Source organism: Panthera leo, chromosome D3 (genome assembly GCF_018350215.1).
Source record: "Panthera leo isolate Ple1 chromosome D3, P.leo_Ple1_pat1.1, whole genome shotgun sequence".
NCBI classification, from domain to species: Eukaryota; Metazoa; Chordata; class Mammalia; order Carnivora; family Felidae; genus Panthera; species Panthera leo.
Window position 1 is genome coordinate 67,172,201 of NC_056690.1, and position 18,937 is coordinate 67,191,137.

The window sequence follows — 18,937 nt, forward strand, 5'->3', positions numbered from 1 at the left end:
ACATATATTCAGAGGTGACTTATAGTTGACTGTCACAGCGTTTGCAGTTAGGCAGGTATATTTCTGGTCATTCTTGAAAACTCCCCCTCATCCTTGCACGTCTAGAGAAGTCCCGTGGAGGGCGGTTTGACACAAGTGAAGTTGTGAGTACAGAAATCCAAGTATTCATTTGGGGGAGAGGCTAGGGGAGAGAAATCGGTAGGGATCGATGGATTAAGGTATGATTTGAAGAGAGTAAACAATAAATCAAAGTTTATGGTTGAAAAACATTCAGAATTCACTTTATATAACATCCTTGCTGTGTGAGAGAGAGGAATAACTTGTTTTCTCCAACTGAAGTTGAACTGTGTTTTGAATACTTTATTTTTTTAATGTTTACTTATTTTTGAGAGCGGGGGGCAGAGAGAGAGGGAGACACAGAATCCAAAGCAGGCTCCAGACTTTGAGCTGTCAGCACAGAGCCCTACGAGGGGCTCGAACTCATGATCCATCAGATCATGACCTGAGCCAAAGGCGGAAGCTTAACCGACTGAGCCACCCAGGCGCCCCATGTTTTGAATACTTTAGAAAATAACATGCCCTGTGAAACAAGTGGTAAAGCTTGAGCTCTGTCTCATATACATCAAATGACACAATGTGTGCATCAGACACAATTTTGTTACTTTGGTAAGTATTTAAACAGTTAAAAAAATTTTTTTTAATGTTTTATTTATTTTTGAGACAGAGAGACAGAGCATGAGCAGGGGGTGCGGGCAGAGAGAGAGGGAGACATAGACCGAAGCAGGCTCCAGGCTCTGAGCTGTCAGCACAGAGCCCGACCCGGGGCTCAAACCCATGGACTGTGAGATCATGACCTGAGCCGAGATCAGACGCTTAACCGACTGAGCCACCCAGGCACCCCAGTATTTAAACTGTTTAAAACACAAGCATAAGAAATATTAATGTGATGTATAAAAGGAGGGAAAATAAGTTTTTCTTGTTTCCCCCAATATTTTATTTTTAAAAGAGAAAGAGAGAGGGGATAGAGGATCTGAAACTGGCTCCACACTGACAGCAGAGAGCCCATTGTGGGGCTTGAACTCACAAACCGTGAGATCGTGACCTGAGCTGAAGTCCGATGCTTCACCTACTAAGCCACCCACCCGCCCCGAAAATAAGTTTTTCTAAGAAAAAGGAGAATTTTTCTTTTTCTCTGTAGGTATTAACAGGTTAGGAAGCTAATTGACACCTTAAAAAACTTGGTTCTGAGAGCCTGGAACCGACCATTCGCTCACCTCACACCGTCACAGTCCCTGGAGTTACCGTTGCACCAGAAAGGAAGAGTACGCTGGGCCACACTCACTTCCCATTGAGTTGTCTAACGGTGTGTCGGTCAAAGTCCTACATGATGCTGAAGGCCACAACATGAGAGACAAACACCGCTGAGGTGTATTGTGGGAAACTCAGAGGCAGAGGACAATGGGCACTGCCAGATGTCCAATATCACAGTCCCCTATGGAGATGACAAATGGCACAGCTGGAGGCATACACCCGGGATAGCAAGATTGTTCTGATCTTGCCTGACACTCCCAAAAGTGTGCCCATGTTAAAGAGAATGGAAAAGAAAACCAGGCCCAAGGGTCAGCGGTGGAAGAGGTTCATGTGGCCCCAAGAGGAGGAGGGCATGGGATGGGACATGGAAACATCTTCCAGAAGTGAAGATAAAATGACCTGTTGAACAGAGGGGATGGGGGAAATAGCTGGAGGGGATTCAGGGTACACTTACCTTGATGAGCACTGAGTAACGTGTAGGACTGTTGAGTCACTACATTGTACGCCTGAAACTAACAGAACACTCTATGTTAACTATGCGGAAATAAAACTTTTTAAAAAAGGAAAAAAATGATCTGTGGAACAGAATTTTGCTCTTATTTTTTTCTTTTAATTTAGCTGGGTTGGGGAGGGAAGGTGTGCATGCCTATGTGTACATCCTAGGTTCTAATCTAGGGATGAGTTAACTTCCCAGGGGACATTTGGCATTTGGAAAGGCGTGGAGACATTTTTGGTTGTCACAATTTTGGGAAACGCTACTGGTGACTAGTGGAGAGAGGCCAGGGGTGCTACTAAGCATCCTAGTCTGCACAGGTCAGTCCCCCACAACAATGATCTTTCCCCAAATGTCAATAGGGGCAAGTTTGAGAAATGCCACCCTAGTGCAACAGATCTAGCTAGCAGAGAACTTCAGTGAGAAAAGTTGAGTTCTTTCCTTTTTTTTCTTTTAAGTAAATTCTATGCCCAACGTGGGGCTTGAATTCACATCCCTAAGATCAAGAGTTGCATGTTCTACCAGCTGAGCCAGCCAAGGCGCCCCTGAGTTCCTTACTCAAAGGGAAAACTTAGGTGTTTGCTTTTTCTTTTTAAGTGGTGGGTTTTTTTTTTAAAGATGTTTATTTATTTTTTGAGAGAGAAAGGCAGAGAGAGAGAGAGAGAGGAGAGAGAGAAAAGCCCAAGCAGGCTCCACTCTGTCAGCGTAGAGCCTGATGCGGGGCTCGATCTCACAAACCATGAGACTGTTACCTGAGCTGAAACCAAGAGTCGACACTTAACTGGCTGAGCCACCCAGGCTCCCCTAAAGTGGTGGCTTTAATGAAAACTAATTTTAAGACATGGTGAGATGAGACTGGGGAGGGACATACATGTCAAGATGAAGAGTTTGGATGATCTGGGACACCACTCTGGGCATAACTCTGTGGTCATGTGATGTCCAAAGACTTCATCTGAGAATCTCCCCTCTCAGTCCTTACGGTCCCTGCCCCATTATTCTCCATCTACACTACTTCCATAGCCTCCCTTCTGACCTCTCAGCTCTTGGCGGTCATCTTTTCAATGTCACCTTAAATTTCTGAAGAGTATTTTCACTGCATATAGAATTCTAAGTTCATGGTATTTTTTTTTTTCTTTCAGCACTTTAGAGATGTATTTCTCTAGTCATCTAGATTCCCAGGTTGTTTCTATGTCTTGGCTATTGTAAATAATGCTGCAATGAACTTGAGGGTACAGATATCTCTTCAAGAGGGTGATTGCATTTCTTTTGGATATGTATCCAGAAGTGCAATTGCAAGATCAAATGGTAGTTCTGTTTTTAACTTTTAAAGGAGTCTCCAGGCTGTTTTCCATAGTGGCTGTGCCATTTTATACTGCTACCAGCAGGGCACAAGTGTTCCCTCTTCATATCCTTGCCAGCATTTGTTATCTCCTGGCTTTTCAATAATAGTCATTCTTACAATCAGGTGTAAGGTGATATCTCATTGTGCTTACGATTTGCATTTCCCTGATGATTAGAGATGTTGAACATGTTTTCATGTACTTGTTGTTCCTTTGTAGCTCTCCCATTGTTTAAATCGGATTGTTTGGGTTTCTTTTGCTGGTGAGTTGTGTAAGTTTCTTGTATATTTTGGAGACAGACCCCTTATCAGAAAGATGGTTTGCAAATATTTTCTTTTGTTCCATAGGTTGTCTTTTCATTTTGTTGATAGTTTCTTTTGTTGTGAAGCAGCTTTTTAGTTTGATGTAGTCCCACTTGTTGATTTTTGTTTTTGTTGCTTGTGCTTTAGTGTCGTATCCAAAAAAAATCATTGTCAAGATGGATATTAAGGAGCTTTTTCTTACATTTTCTTCTAGGAGTTTTATTGTCTCAGGTCTTATGTTTAAGTTTTTAATCCATTTCAAGTTAATTTTTGTAAGTGCTGTAAGATAGGGGTCCAGTCTCATTCTTGTGCATGTGACTATCTAATTTTCCCAACACCTTTTATTGAAGAGACTATCCTTCCCCCCTAGAGCATACTCAGCTCACTTGTCAAATATTAGTTGATCAAAATGAATTTCTTAATGTGAGTCTTGGTTAGAAACATTTGAAAGCCAGTAGTCATGTGAAGGAGATTCTTTAGAAAAAATTATGTTAAATTTGGAAATAAGGCAAAACAGAGTATTATGACCTTTCAATGTCACACTAGAACAATGTTTAAGAGGTTCAACCTCTCTCCAGTAGGACTTTCTGTGATGATGGAAATGTTCTATCCGCGTGCTGCCCAATATATTAGCCTCTAGCTGCATGTGACAACTAATCACTGGAAATGTGGCTAGTGTGGCTGAGGGATTGAATTGATAACCTTATTTAATTTTAATTAAAATTTAAATGTCAATGGCCAAAACTAGAGGAATGTATCTGTGTCTCTTAGAAAAAATTCCAAAGGCTGTGGTTGTATTGCCCTGTAGAACATTAACCAGTTTTGTATCTCACCTAGCAATCTTATGCTAACTTTGTTTTCTTTAAGTGCCTGCAAATACCTGGTACCTCAAAATGCTCTTTAAACCACCTCTACCATTTAACTGGCTCCCTCAAGGACTTAAGGGGAATCTTTGACATGTGTCCATTCATATTAAAGAGTTACGTTTTTAATTTTATGAAAATCACATCAAAACAATGTAATAAGAGCAGCATGAAAGGTATGTAAAGAAATCAGGAACAATTTTTTCTCTGCCTAAACTCTGCTTGGGGTAACTGTAGTGATAGAAAAAGCTCCACTGAATTGTCCTAGAAGGTGACTTCTGAGCTGAGTCTTAGGAGGCAATATAGGGTTTTATTGTCTTTATTGAAAAGACAAATGAGGTGGGAGTGATCCTCCAAGTAAAAGAAACCGTTCAGTACTTTATAAATCATGTATGCTGGACGGTGGGGTGGGGTATGCCTGGGTGGGGGTGGGAATGACAAGTGAGCCTGGACAGGGAGGGAGGCAGCATGGTGTAGTGGAAAGGCACAGTGCTTTAGTCAGGAGACCTAGTTTTGCATCCTAACGTTATCTTGTTGGATAACTTAGAATTGGCTAATTTGGCTCTTTGAGCCCATTTCCACAACTGTAAATCGGGAGTAGCAATAACTTTTCCATGGGGTGTTAGGATTAAATTAGATAGCCACGTAAATCACATAGTGCATTGTCTGGTACTACAGATGTTTAGTAAATTATAGCTAGTGTTTCTAAGGAGAGTGGTCAACAGTTTCAAATGGTGCTAAATTTAAATAAGATAGAGTGTAAAATAATCTATAATCGGCTTTCCTAATTAGGAAGTTATTGAAGACTCTAGTAAGGACAACTTCAAAGGGGTAGAGGCAGAATGTGTTGAGAAATGAATGGGAGGTAACAAAGTGAAGAGGGTAGCCAGTCCTTTCAAAAAGCTTGAAGTGGGGGCGCCTGGGTGGCTCAGTCGGCTGAGCGACTGACTTGGGCTCAGGTCATGATGTCCCAGCTCATGAGTTCGAGCCCCACGTCAGCTCAGAGCCTGGAGCCTGCTTTGGATACTGTGTCTCCCTCTCTCTCTCCCCCTCCTCAGCTCATTCTCTGTCTCTCTCTGTCCCAAAAATAAATAAACATTAAAAAAGCATGAAGTAGATGGGAGAGAGGTGATTCAACTCAACAATCATAAGATTAGAAGGTGTGTGTGTGTGTGTGTGTGTGTGTGTGTGTGTGTGTGTGTTTTAGATTGAGGAAATCTGAATATTTTTGTATCCTATGGGCAGAGGATGGAAGAAGAAACCCAAAGATAATGAAGAAGGGATGGTTTAGAATAGGATTAACAGGAAGGGAGCCAGAAGGGAAAGATATCGAAGACACAAAGTAGCTAACACAAAGAAGAAAATGAAGCAGAGGAAAATGTCAAGTCCATGTTTGTCCACTTGGAGTGAGCTTAGGTCTGGTGTGGAGGGAGTTGGGGGAGGAAGGAAAGGTTGATGCACACTCTGCATCCCAGAAAGCCTCTGACAGCCAAAGTCCACAGCAGATTCTTCCAGTCTAAAAGGACCACTTGGAGGCATCTCAAAGTAAAGCAGGAAGCTCCTTCCAAACCTTTACCTTAAAAGGGAGGGAGAAGGAGGCCTGGAAAAGATGGATGTTAAAGTGTAGTCTTGGGAACGCAAACATTGGGTCACAAAGAACTCAACAATTGCCGAAATCAAGGACAAGTACTCTCGTACACAAACCTGGTAACTTGCATTTTAGAGACAGAATTAAACCAGCTGAAACAATTTCAAGCCCCGCCCCAAGTCCTGTCAATCATCCCCTCTCCATTTCTTGATTGGTCAGTGCAGTGCAAACGCTCTGGCTTAAACGGGCTTATTTTAGCATTGATTGGCATGAGAAAGAATCCAATGGTGCCCAGTGATTGGCTGACCTGTCTAGGCTCCGGCCAATCCTGAAAGGGGCGGGCTGGTTAAGCGTCAGGTTCCCCCAAGCAGCTTTCCTTGGAAGTACTGGTCAGCCCAGTGACTGGCCCTTTTCTCCTTTCCGGCCCTAATACAGTAGCCGATGGAGCTTTCTTACCAGACCCTCAAATTCACGCACCAGGCACGGGAAGCGGTAAGGAAAGCATATACAAAAAAGAAAAAAAAGGAACCGTACCAGGAACTCCTCTCCCCTGTTGCTTCAGGCCGATTCGCGTGTCTCTGGTTGCTATGGCGACAGAGTCCCCAGCCGAGTGGCGCAAGCGCAGTGAGGGACGGTAGGCCCCACTGGTCAACTCCCGGGGCTGGGCTTGAGGTGGTGATGGGGATAGGATGGATCCGGGACAGGGGCGGGTTTGGGAGTGACTACGGGTTTGATGAAAGGGGCCGCAGTTTGTGATTGAGAAGACGGTTTGGTATTTATTAAACAGGCTGCCTTGATGGGTGAGCGGGTTTGGGGGAGTGGTCAAAATGAAGAGTGTTGAAAAGCAGGACAGCTCTGACCTGCGAGCTGGGACACTGGGTTCTGGTCCTGATTGGCCACTTACCGAGGCCGAGGGATCTTAGGTATTTATTTCCCCCCTCGGGCTTGAGTTACCTTATTTGAAAGTAAAGTAAATGGACTATAATCCTTTTCACACGATTACATGAACTTTACAATACGTACGTGGTTTCTGTTGTATCATCTGGTAAAAGGCCAGCAGTACTTTCCACAACAACGCACATGAATTGAGGACATAATGCCAGGCACTGGGGAGAAAACAATGCTTTGGTGGGGACAGAGGATAAATAAAATTAAGTTAAAAAAAATACTGATGGGGGTGCCTGCGTGGCTCAGTGGGTTAAGCGTGGGACTCTTGATCTCAGCTCACGTCATGATCTCACTGTTGGTGAGATCTAGCCCTGCTTAAGGCTCTGCACTCTTAGCGCCTGGGATTCTCTCTCTCTTCCTCTGTCTCTGCTCCCCCCGCTCCCCACAGCTAGCTCTCTCTCAAAATAAATAAACTTAAAAAAAAAAAAAAAAAAAACTTATACCTGGGCCCCACCTCTAGAGATTCTGATTTACTGATTTGGGATGGATTCTGTGCATCGACATTTTTTTTAAGTCCAACAGGTGATTACAGTGTGTAGCCAAGGTTATGAATCTCTGCCCTAGTGTGTCCCACTTTTTAAAAATAATAACAATACAAAAGATGATGTAACCCTCTGTTTGGCCTCACATTCGCCTCTACCTACCAACCTCCATTCCATTCCAGCTTCTGGAAAAGATTGGTGACGCTTGGTGTTGCTACTGCCTCACGTCTGGATTGTGCTCAAGCCCATTTCAATCCAGCCCAAACTACCCACATCAGAGCCTTTTGTGTTGTCTTTTAATAAAGCGGATTCCTGGATCTCACCAAGATTTACTGAATCAGAAATAGTTTGGGATAGGGTCTTGAAAAGTGCCTTATAAACACATACCCAGGTTTAAAAACCACTGCCCTCCGATTAAGCTTCCCACTTCTGCTCAGGTCCCAGCCTCTCACAGGGCTCTGTGGTGACAGCTCGGAGCTTTGGAGCCTGCCTGGGATTCTGTGTCTCTCTCTCTGCCCCTCCCCTGCTTGTGCTCTGTCTCTCGGTCTCTCAAAAATAAATAACCATTAAACATAAATAAAACCCGTTGCCCTAAATAGTCTCATACATTTTCATGATTTCCAATGCCATCTATATGCCCACAACCCCCTACTACCCAAACTGACTCTAGACTGGATTACTTTGCTGGGCCCAAGCCCACATAGCGTCCTAGAAGATGGAAATACAGAGAGGACAATGAATCAACAGATTACTTGACAAATCTTGTGTCATGTGTCTGCATCTTAATTTGTTCAATATCTGACTTTTTGCCTTCTCTTCTAAAACCTGTACCTTGGTCTACTTGGGAATGTGAAACCAACATCCACCCAATTGCTCAAATCAGAATTCTCGAAGTATCCTTAGCTCCTTCCTCCTAGTCCCTCCCTTCTGTCCTCTACATAAGACAGCAGCAAACCTTTTGTTCCACTTCTACAATAGGTCTTTAATCATCCCTCTCTCCACGGCTGAGAGCCTGACCCAACCACCATGATTTTTTACCTGAACCACTGCAACAACCTCCTAACTATTCTTCCCATTGGTTTTTGCTTCCCTCTAGTCCATTCTTCATCCAGTGATCTTCCTAAAATCGTGTCACTCCCTGGCTGGGGTCCTTTTATTGGCTTTTCATTACCCTTGGGATAAAACCCCCAAACTTTGACATAACCTACAGGGTACTGCAATGATGCGGCCCAACTTCCACATCCAGCCTCTTCCTCACCACTTTCCACTTTGCCTCCCACAGCTCCTTTGATCTGTGGCACGTTCTCTTTGATCTGACATGTCTCTGAACTCCATATACTCTGTACCATACAAGTTAGTATTTAATTGTGATTAACTTGTTCCTATCTGTTTCCTGCCTGTAACGAGGCCTCTCCAACAGAATTCATGTAACCTGAAGGCACACCCAGTTTTATTTTTTCGTTTTATTCCCTAGGTGGTGCTGAGAGACATATTTAGGTATGCCCATTGGTGTCTCGATTTTGCAGGGGGTGCAAGTGCAAGGAGTTGTGATTAGTTGTGTCTGCAGAAGGAATAAGGTGGAGGTGGGTGCGGCGATCTGGTGAACTGGATATAAAAAGGACTGTGTGTCCACAAGGAATTTTGATCATCTACATCATCTACTATATTAGGACTTCCAAAATACATGCTTTTTATCTGGCTGATTTTTATTGTTGTTTCAAATATATATACGTATGTATACATATGTGTATATATATATATTTATACGTATATATGTTGTTCTGAGGTCTTCGATTTCTCCAAGAAGAAATCCTCTACACTTTCCTACAGGAATGAGGGCAAAATAAGCATGATTGCCATTGTTGTAGGAGTTAAGCAGGGAAAGGCAGCTATGTGGAAGGTGGGGGTTTCTCCTCACTTAATTACTTATTACTTATACTTAATTACTCCTTCCTTAATTACATAATTGGGTACTGGAGCACCGGGGTGGCTCAGTCAACTAAGTGTCCAACTCTTCTTGCTCTGGGCTCAGGCCTTGATCTCAGGGTTGTGAGTTCAAGCCCTGCTTTGGGCTCTGCACTGGGCATGAAGCCTACTTTAAAAAAATATATGTAATTGAATACTTAATTACTCTTTCCTTCCCAAAGTTTATCCGGCTGTGTTTCTCCTCAGGATAAATGTCCAATCTTTAGCCAGGGGAGGGGAGGGATTGTCACCTGACTGGGGTGAGGGAGGGAATCTCTTATACTGTGTTCAGCCTGCTCCTCATTACTTCTGTCCTTAGAGGTGCCTGGTGACTCCAGAAGTAGCCAGTGCCATGAGTTCCTGTAATTGTCTAGGGCTCTGTCATACTTATGTGCTTCTTGTTCACTACTTTCCCTACAGGTGTCGGTTTTCTTTGATTTTGGTTGTCTTTGCTTTTGTCTTTTTTTGCTCTTTTTTAAAAATGTTTATTTGTTTGGGGCGCCTGGGTGGCGCAGTCGGTTAAGCGTCCGACTTCAGCCAGGTCATGATCTCGCGGTCCGTGAGTTCGAGCCCCGCGTCGGGCTCTGGGCTGACGGCTCGGAGCCTGGAGCCTGTTTCCGATTCTGTGTCTCCCTCTCTCTCTGCCCCTCCCCCGTTCACGCTCTGTCTCTCTCTGTCCCAAAAATAAATAAAAAACGTTGAAAAAAAAAAATTAAAAAAAAAATGTTTATTTGTTTATTTGATGGCGGGGGAGGGCAGAGAGAGAGAGGAGAGGGAGAATCCCAAGCAGGCTCCATGCTGTCAGCACAGAGCCCAACATGGGGCTTGATCTCATGAACCGTGAGATCATGGTCTGAGGCAAAATCTAGTCGGATGCTCAACCGACTGAGTCACCCAGGCGCCCCTCTTTGCTCTCTTAAGTCAGCAGGCATTTATCTATTTGCTTTCCATATGTCAAATTTTTTTATTTTTTATTTTTTAAATAAATTTATTGTCAAATTGGCTTCCATACAACACCCAGTGCTCATCCCAACAAGTGCCCTCCTCAATGCCCATCACCCACTTTCCCTCTCCCCCACCCCTCTCAACCCTCAGTTTGTTCTCTGTATTTAAGAGTCTCTTATGGTTTGCCTCCCTCCTCTCTGTAACTTTTTTTTCCCCTTCCCTTCCCCCATGGTCTTCTGTTAAGTTTCTCAAGACCCACCAATGAGTGAAAACATATGGCATCTGTCTTTCTCTGACTTATTTCATTTAGCATAATACCCTCCTGTTCCATCCACGTTGCTGCAAATGGCAGGATTTCATTCTTTCTCATTGCCAAGTAGTATTCCATTGTATATATAAAACACATCTTCTTTATCCATTCATCCATTGATGGACATTTAGGCTCTTTCCATAATTTGGCTATTGTTGAGAGTGCTGCTATAAACATTGGGGTACATGTGCCCCTATGCATCAGCACTCCTGTATCCATATGTCAATTTTGTGGTCATAACTGCTTGCTGTCACTCTTCTAGGGTCTTTGTCCTTTTCCTTTTCACTCATTTCTGCTCTAATCTTTATTATTTCCCTCCTTCTACTGGCTTTTTGGACTTTGTTCTTCCAGATCCTTTAGATGTAAGGTTAGGTTGTTTATTTGAGATTGCGAGATTTTTCTTGCTTTTGAGGTAGGCCTGTATTGTTATAAACTTCACTCTTAGGACAGCTTTTGCTGCATCTCGCGGATTTTGGACCATTGTGTTTTCATTTTCATTTGTCTCCATGTCTTTTTTTGATTTCTTCTTTGGTTTCTTGGTTGACCCATTCATTGTTTAGTAACATGTTATTTAGCCTCCGTGTATTTGTATTCTTTGCAGATTTTTTCTTCTGATTGATATCTAGTTCCATAGTGTTGTAGTTGGAAAAGATGCATGATGTGATTTCAGTCTTTTTTAATTTACTGAGATTTGTGGCCTACCGTGTGATCTATCCTGGAGAATGTTCCATGTGCACTTGAAAAGAATGTGTATTCCGCTGTTTTGGGATGGAATGTTCTGTATTTATCAGGTCCACCTGGTCTAATGTGTGGTTCAGAGCCACTGTTTTCTTGTTCATTTTCTCTCTGGATGATCAATCCATTGATTTAAGTGGGGTGTTAAAGTCCTCTATTATTACTGTGTCACTGTCAATTTCTTCCTTTATGTCTGTTAATAGTTGCTTTATGTATCTGGGTGCTCCCATGGTGGGTGGAGTCTTTGTTCTTGACGGATCATTGTGTTTTTATTTCTTTATCATAGTTTTAATGTGGTTTTGGGAGGAATAAAAGATAAATGGTCTCTAGAGCATTTTTTATTTTACAGATATTTATTGAATACCTACTGAGTACAATGAATCACAGTAGTTGCTTTTGCAGGGGTTCAGAGGAGTGAATATATAAAATCAACTAATATATGATTCATATCTAAAAGATAACTTAGGGTGTCTGGGTGGCACAGTTGGTTAAACGTTGGACTCTTGATCTCAGCTTAAGTCATGATCTCACAGTTTGTGAGTCTGAGCCCCACATCAGGCTCTGCACTGATGGTAGAGCTTGCTTGGGATTCTGTCTCTCCTTCTCTCTGCCCCTCCCCTACTCATGCATGCTCTCTCTCTCTCTCTCTCTCTCAAAATAAATAATAAAAATAAACTTTAAAAATTTTTAAAAATAAAAAAAGATAACTTAATTTTTTTGTTGGTTTCAAGTTAGGCATTTGTCATACATATACTTACGTATTCAAATTTGGTTTTAAATACGGTTATTTCTTTGGAAATGGTAGGAGCTGATGGCTGAGCATAAGAGAGTTAGACATTTTTGAATTCATATCCTGGTTTTTACTTAACACTGAGGTAAATACTTAGTAAACACTTAGCGCCCAACATGTATCAAACATGGTACTGAGATATCCATAAATGGGAGTATTGACCGTTGATTACCCTTAGAACATGACTCTTCTCTTGGTTTGCATGATACTACTACTTGGTTTTCAGTCTCCTAGCGTTCTACTTTCCTTCTTGGCTTCCTCGATGAGCTTCTCTTTCTCTGCCCCTTAAAGTCTTGTGCTTTAGGATCTGAACTTGCCTTTCCTGGTCAGCCTGTTTCTCAGACTTGATGCCTCCTTGATGCAGTAAGCAGACATCACCACACCTCCTTTTTCCCTGGAAATCATAATTGAATTCTTCCTTGTTGACCCCTTTCTCCCACCCCAGGAGACAATAAGCTCCTTAAGGGCAAGGACTCTGGCAAGTTTCTTTCCTGACAAGCACACTGGTCATGCCTTTTCAGCGCTTCTCAGTCCTTAACATACACACTAAACACTGAGATGTTTTGAAAATGCTGCTTCGATCCAGTAGTTCTGGGGTGGGGTGTATGTCGTGAGCTCTCGTGTAATACTCTTACTGCTGGTGATCTTTGGGTAGCAAAGATCTGGGAATGGAGAATTTGCTCCGATTCCATTTTAAACGTAGTGTTTAATTGAAATAAGACTGTTTCCAATCTGTATGCCCCTGCCACTTTCTTCTTTCCGACTTGAATTTAAAGTCCTCTAAAATGTGCTAAGGGCAAGGCACCTCCAAGGAGCAATTGCTTCAGTGTTTTTAATTTGACCACACGTTCAAAACAAATAAACAGTAATTGGTATCAGTGCACAAGAATGCTTTTGGAAAGCCATAATTGATCCACACATTCATGTGTGACACAGAATAATCCTGAAGCAAAGTTAATTTTATTTATTCTCATGTGTCATCATATGTACTTTTCAAAAGTTGTGACTTTGCGTCTGTGAGCCTTTATATTAAAAATATCTACTCTAAGTGTTAGCTAATTAATGAGGTGGTTGACTAGGTTTGCAAATGAGTGTTGTTAAATGCCTTAGCTTTTATTAATTGCATGGGCCCCTAAAAAAAAAGAAGAGTAATTGAAAATTTAATTACATCAATGTTTTTCTTCAAAGAACTGAGGCGTATTAAACTTTAAATGTTTAAACATTTAAGCATCTATTGAAATACCAATAGCTATAAACAATGTGCAGTTCTAAATACTAATTAAACAAACTCTAAATCACCATAAAGCTAAGCTGAATTTTAAGTAACTTTTATGTTTTAAGTGCTCTTCTCTGCTCTTACATAAGGAAGATTAACCACTTCACTGCTGACCACTGCTGCAGCCTTGTGGGTATCCTGTAAAATGTGGTGGCTGCCGTGGGACCACGTTCTTTCTGAACTTGGGCCAACAAAGGGAGACTAATCAGACAACCTGGAACACTTTGCTGATGTCAGATGGCTACTCTTGGACACTTGTTTTTGTGTTTTATTTCTTTTTTTAACCACTAAAAGAGAACATGAGAGTATACAGATATGAATTTGTATATTTGATGTCTTGGGTTAAAAACACCCTTTCCTTTGGAAAAAATAACATTTATCAGGTTTTATTTTTAAATGTAAAAAGTATATATCTCACCACCCAGATAAAGCTTGTAGGCATTAAAACAATTGATATAGCCTTCTGCTTTCCACTGTGATAGCCTTCCTGCTGTACAAAGCTAGAAAACTGGCCTGCAGTTTATTTGTATTATAGATGAATAATCTGTTTTCAGACAGTGAACAATGTGCTCATGAGTAAAGGCCTTCAGCTTGAAAGAAGTAACTGGGTTCTGGCCCACACGGGAGTATCTATGCAGAGCACAGATGAGACAGAAAGGAGTTTGGGGAGAAAGGGGACCAGAGAGGAGGGTCTATGCAAACAAGTTGCCCCATATTTCTGAGTTTGGGGCTGAATACTAAGCTGTGCATCCATCGGGTAAAAATGTACAAAGCTGGGGGGAAACCAATTACCAGGGAACGATAAACTGAACACCTACCTACCGGTGCTCATAGAACCTCCTTATACCATTGAAAGCCATCTTAATGTCAACCAGCCTGAGTGGAGAAATGTTGTGGACCAGCAGAGCACTTAGCTGAGATTCCGGGATTCTGTGCTAAACCAGCCCTAGAGCAAGGCTACTTTAGATATATCTTTCCTAACAAAGCTTAAATACAAGACATGATAAGATCAGACTTACCTGTAAGTAACTGAACTATCTGCCAAAATAAAACTCAACACACTTAAAAGAAGACAATAAAATCCAGATATTCGCAAAGACTGACATCCAATAAAAAACTACTAGCAGTCATAAGAAACAGAAAAATATAATAAAACCGGGACAAGCATCAGTTAACAGAAATGGGTTTAGAAATAGTAGAGAAGACAGCATTAGCAGACAAGGACTTTGGGGACCTCAGGAAAACATAAAGAGGAAAAAACCAGAAGATACAAAAAGAATAAAACACAACTTACAGAGTTGAAAAAGATGGTAATTTTAATCTAAAAGACTCACTGGAAACTATCTAAACCACAGCACATAGAAAAAGTCTGAAGAAAAAAATGGACAAAGCCCCAGTGACCTGAAGGACAATGTCAAGTAGTCTAACATATGTGCAGTTCATAGCCCAGATTGGAGATGAAGATGAGGAAAAAATATGAAGAAACCATGGCCAAAATTTCCCCATAAACCCAAGAAACTCAAAAACTTGCAGGCAGGATACACATTTGTTGACTGTGACAAAGCCATCTGCTACATCATAAGCTGCCCTCGGAGACACCCATGTGGCAAGGAACTGAAGGAAGCTTCCAGCCACTAGCCGACAAGAAACTCAAGCTCAGAGTCCTACAACTCATAAGGGACTGAATTCTGCCAACAGCCATAGGGGCAGAAGGAACACATTTGGGTGACAGAAATGTTCTACATCTGGGTTGGAGTTTTGATTACAGATGTGCACACATTCATGGGACTGGACACTTGAGATGGATGCATTGTACTATATTTAAAGGATACCTTAATAAAGTTGCTTTCAAAAATGGTATAAAAATGCAGGGGTGCCCAGTGGCTCAATTAGTTGAGCATCTGACTCTTGACTGCAGCTTAGGTCATGATTCCAGAGTTGTGGGATCAAGCCCCACGTCAAGCTCTGCACTGAGTATGGATCCTGTTAAAGATTCATTCTCTCTCTCTCTCTCTCTCTCTCTCTCTCTCTCTCTCTCTCTCTCCCTTTACTCCCTCCCCAACTTGCACTCTCTCTATCTCTCTCTCAAAAAAATACATAAATAAAGGGGTGCCTGGTTAGTTAAGTGGCCAACTTTGGCTCAGGTCATGATCTCACAGTTTGTGAGTTTGAGCCCCACGTCAGGCTCTGTGCTGGGAGCCTGGAGCCTGCTTCAGATTCTGTGTCTCCCTGTCTCTCTGCTCCTCCCCTGCTTTCGCTCTGTCTCTGTCTCTGTCTCTCAAAACTGAATAAACGTTACAAAATTTTTTTAAAAATTAAAAATGGTATAAAAATTCAAACAGTATTTAACCAAAAGGTATATAATGAAAAGTAAATGCCTTCTTCCCTACTCTCTACCCCCCTGCCCACTTCTGGTTTCTCACCCTGTAAGAAACTATCATCTATAGTTTCTTATATATCTATTTAGAAATATATTTATATGTCATACTGCATATATATTTATATCTTTTTCTTTTCACAGAAGAGATTATTTTCTTCATTCTGTATTTCCCCCTTACTTTATTACATATCTTGGAAGTCTTTCCACAAATATTTATGGAGAACCTGAATGAGATACGTTAAGTTCTGGGGATATAGTGGTGAAAAAAAAGACACTTCCTCTACCTTCATGGTGATTATATTTTAGTAGGGAAGGCAGCTAACTGGTAAACATAGGCCCCCCAGGAAAGGAATTGCTGAAACATAGACTAGCCATACGTCCAACTTCCGTAGGTAATGCCAGACAACTTCCCACAGTGGTTATATCAGTTTATATTGCCCTTGCAGCGCATGAGAATTCCCATTGGTCCACACCCTTATCAATATGTGGTATTACCAATTATTTTTCCTTTATGTGTCCTTGATTACAAATGAGGTCAAGTACCTTTTGTTTATTAGCTATTTGGAGATGTCATTTTGCAAGGCACCTATTTTTCTTGTCCATTTTTCTATTGGGTTACTTTGTCTTTTTAATTGATTCTTTCGGGGAATTCACTATGTATTTGTATATTAATTCTTCCAAATGTTGATATTTTCAACATACCAAAATGTTCTCTTTTATGAACACAAATGCATATTTTAATAAAAGTCACTTTATTTATTTATTAAGTTTATTTATTTCTTTTGAGAAAGAGAGAGAGAGAGTGCTAGCAGGTTAGAGGCAGAGAGAAAAGGAGAGAGAGAGAATTCCAAGCAGGCTCTGCACTGTCAGGGTAGAGCCCAACACGGGGCTGGAACTCACGAACCGCGAGATCATGGCTTGAGCCAAAACCAAGAGCCGGTAGCTTAACTGACTGAGCTACCCAGGTGCTCCATAAAAATCACTTTATTAATCTTTTCTTCTACAGTTAATGTTTTTTTTTGTACCCTTAGAAAATCTTTTCCCTATTCCAAAATCATGAAAATATTCTTTTATATTATCTTCTAAAAATCATATTGTGCTCACATTTAGATCTGTAATCCATGTGAAACTGATTTGTGCGCGCACACACACACACACACGTCTGTGTATAAGGAAGGAGGTAGGACATACAATTTTTCCAAAAGCATTTACTGAAAAGATGTCCTTTCCAACACTGTTCTTCATCCATGTATATGCAGAATTGTTTCTGGGCCCTCAAGTCTGTTCCACTGGTCTAGTTGTCTATTTCCTGGGCTAATACCACACTGTCTTAATACCTATAGTTGCATAATCTCCATATCTATTAAATCAAATACTTCTACTGGTTTTTTTTAATTAAATGGTTACTATTATCCACAAGACATATTTATATATTTTAGAATCAACGTGTCAAACTCCACAAAGATTGCTGGACTTTGATTGGGATGGAATTGAATCTGAAGATAAACGTGAGGAGAATTGACAATTTAAAAATAATGAGCCTTCTGGTCAATGCCTATCTTTTTTCTGACAACGTTCGCAATTTTTTTTCAGGAGCAATATAGGGTTTTCCGTGTATTTGGTCCATCTTTTGTTAGATACGCTTTTAGTTTCTTGATACTATTGTAAGTGGTCACTGCAAATGGCTTCTTGTGTTTTTAAACTTCATTTTATGTTTATTATTGGTATGTAGAAACGTAATTGATTTTTGTATGTTGATTTTATTTGAGCAACATTGCTAAATTCATTCATTCATTCTAAGAATTGTTTGTGGATTCTTTTGACTTCTTTATTTACACAATCATATTATCCATGAATAAAGACAGAATTAATTCTTTTCAAATTCTTACGCCATTTGGTTTTCTTGCCTAAACTTCCTGGTTTAGACCTCTATTATAATGTTGACTAGAAGTGGGGATAGGAGGCATTATTGTACCTGAGGGGGGAGACACTAGCAATCCAGGAACATCTTAATCCAATTTCGGGGACTGAGATTTTTCTGAGCCACATAGACAATGGGAAACCGAGCTTGGGCAGCTTAACTTCTCCTTTGTCCTTAGCCCTGAGTCCTAGGACTGAGTCCTCCTTTATATTTTTTACCAGCGTCCCCTATTATGCTGTGTCCTAGATTCCAACTTTTGCACCTATAGCACCTTGAGGCTGTCAAACATACTACTCGGCATCTTAGTATCTTACAGGCAGGCAAATGTACTTGGGAAAAAGTGGCTTAAATGTCTTGGTTATGTCTGTGGATTAATGAATACACGTACATACGCAGGTAGATCTACAGGGTAATAAAATCCTATAAGTGAAGTTGTTATGTCCAAGAGTTTTTATATGTGTATATTTGGCATAGGTGCATCTGTAGAATAAAGTTCTTGTGGAACTCAATGAAAACCATCCAAATGACAGCATTTTTTAACCATCCCCATTGAGCTTGCTGTAGCAAAGGAGTCGGGTACGTCCCTTGCATGTCTTTGGCAGAGAATCAAAGGCAGGCAAGGGAGTGGGAAAGCTTTGCAGTGAAAAAAAGGAAGGCTTCAGGTATTTTCTGATTGGAGGTTGTTGACTTGGGGAAAGCTGGAGGCAGGCTACCCAGAAGCAGGGTACCGTATGTACCTGATTTGGACAGCATATTTGGCTTTCTCTGCTCTGTCCTGATTTGGAAGCTGGGGGCAAAAATTGTGAGGCTGTCAGTTGTTGACCGAATCCTGACCGTTCTGGGCCAATTGCTACAAGAGGCTGTGATTTAGTTTCCTGGACTGCTTGCCGTGGAGGCTGTGGTTCGGTGTTCTGGGTTGGTTGCCGCAGAGGTTGTGGTTTGGCTTCCTGAGCTTATGTGGGTCTGACCATTACCCATTTATATATTCAGTCTCTTATTCTAAAAGTGATGTTTCTGTACCAAAGAATGTATGCTTTCAGCATTTTGCCTATTAACTCCAACAAACGTTGTATCAATTTACACGTCTACTAATAATGCATGATAATTTGTTCTAACACAGCAGGCTGTTCTTTTGAACTTGACTCATCTAATAGGTAAAATTTTGTATCACATTATGTTTTTCATTTGCATTTTTGTAAGATTGAGCATCTCTTCATAAAATTAAGAGTCATTTGTGTTTCCTTTCCAGTGAACCATCTTTTCCTATGTTTTGCTCATTTTTATAGCA

The 18,937-nt window shown here is 41.2% G+C and overlaps 1 protein-coding gene and 1 long non-coding RNA gene across 3 annotated transcripts in view; one reads left to right on the plus strand and one right to left on the minus strand.

Annotated features, from left to right (window-relative positions):
• Positions 1 to 1,299: 1,299 nt before the first annotated feature.
• Positions 1,300 to 6,482, minus strand: LOC122204059. The gene is made up of 3 exons (XR_006195457.1): positions 6,432 to 6,482; positions 1,766 to 1,823; positions 1,300 to 1,390 (listed from the first exon to the last, which is right to left on the minus strand). It is a non-coding gene; the product is annotated as an uncharacterized LOC122204059 (long non-coding RNA).
• KATNAL2 (katanin catalytic subunit A1 like 2) overlaps positions 6,248 to 18,937 on the plus strand; it is a 67,568-nt gene continuing 54,878 nt past the window's right edge. Inside the window, exon 1 of one of the 2 annotated variants that reach the window (XM_042911235.1) lies at positions 6,248 to 6,389. In XM_042911235.1, the coding sequence (XP_042767169.1) occupies positions 6,339 to 6,389 (51 nt within the window). In that variant the 5' untranslated portion in view covers positions 6,248 to 6,338. The remainder of the gene's footprint in view (positions 6,390 to 18,937) is intronic. The other variant, XM_042911236.1, reaches the window with a different exon arrangement.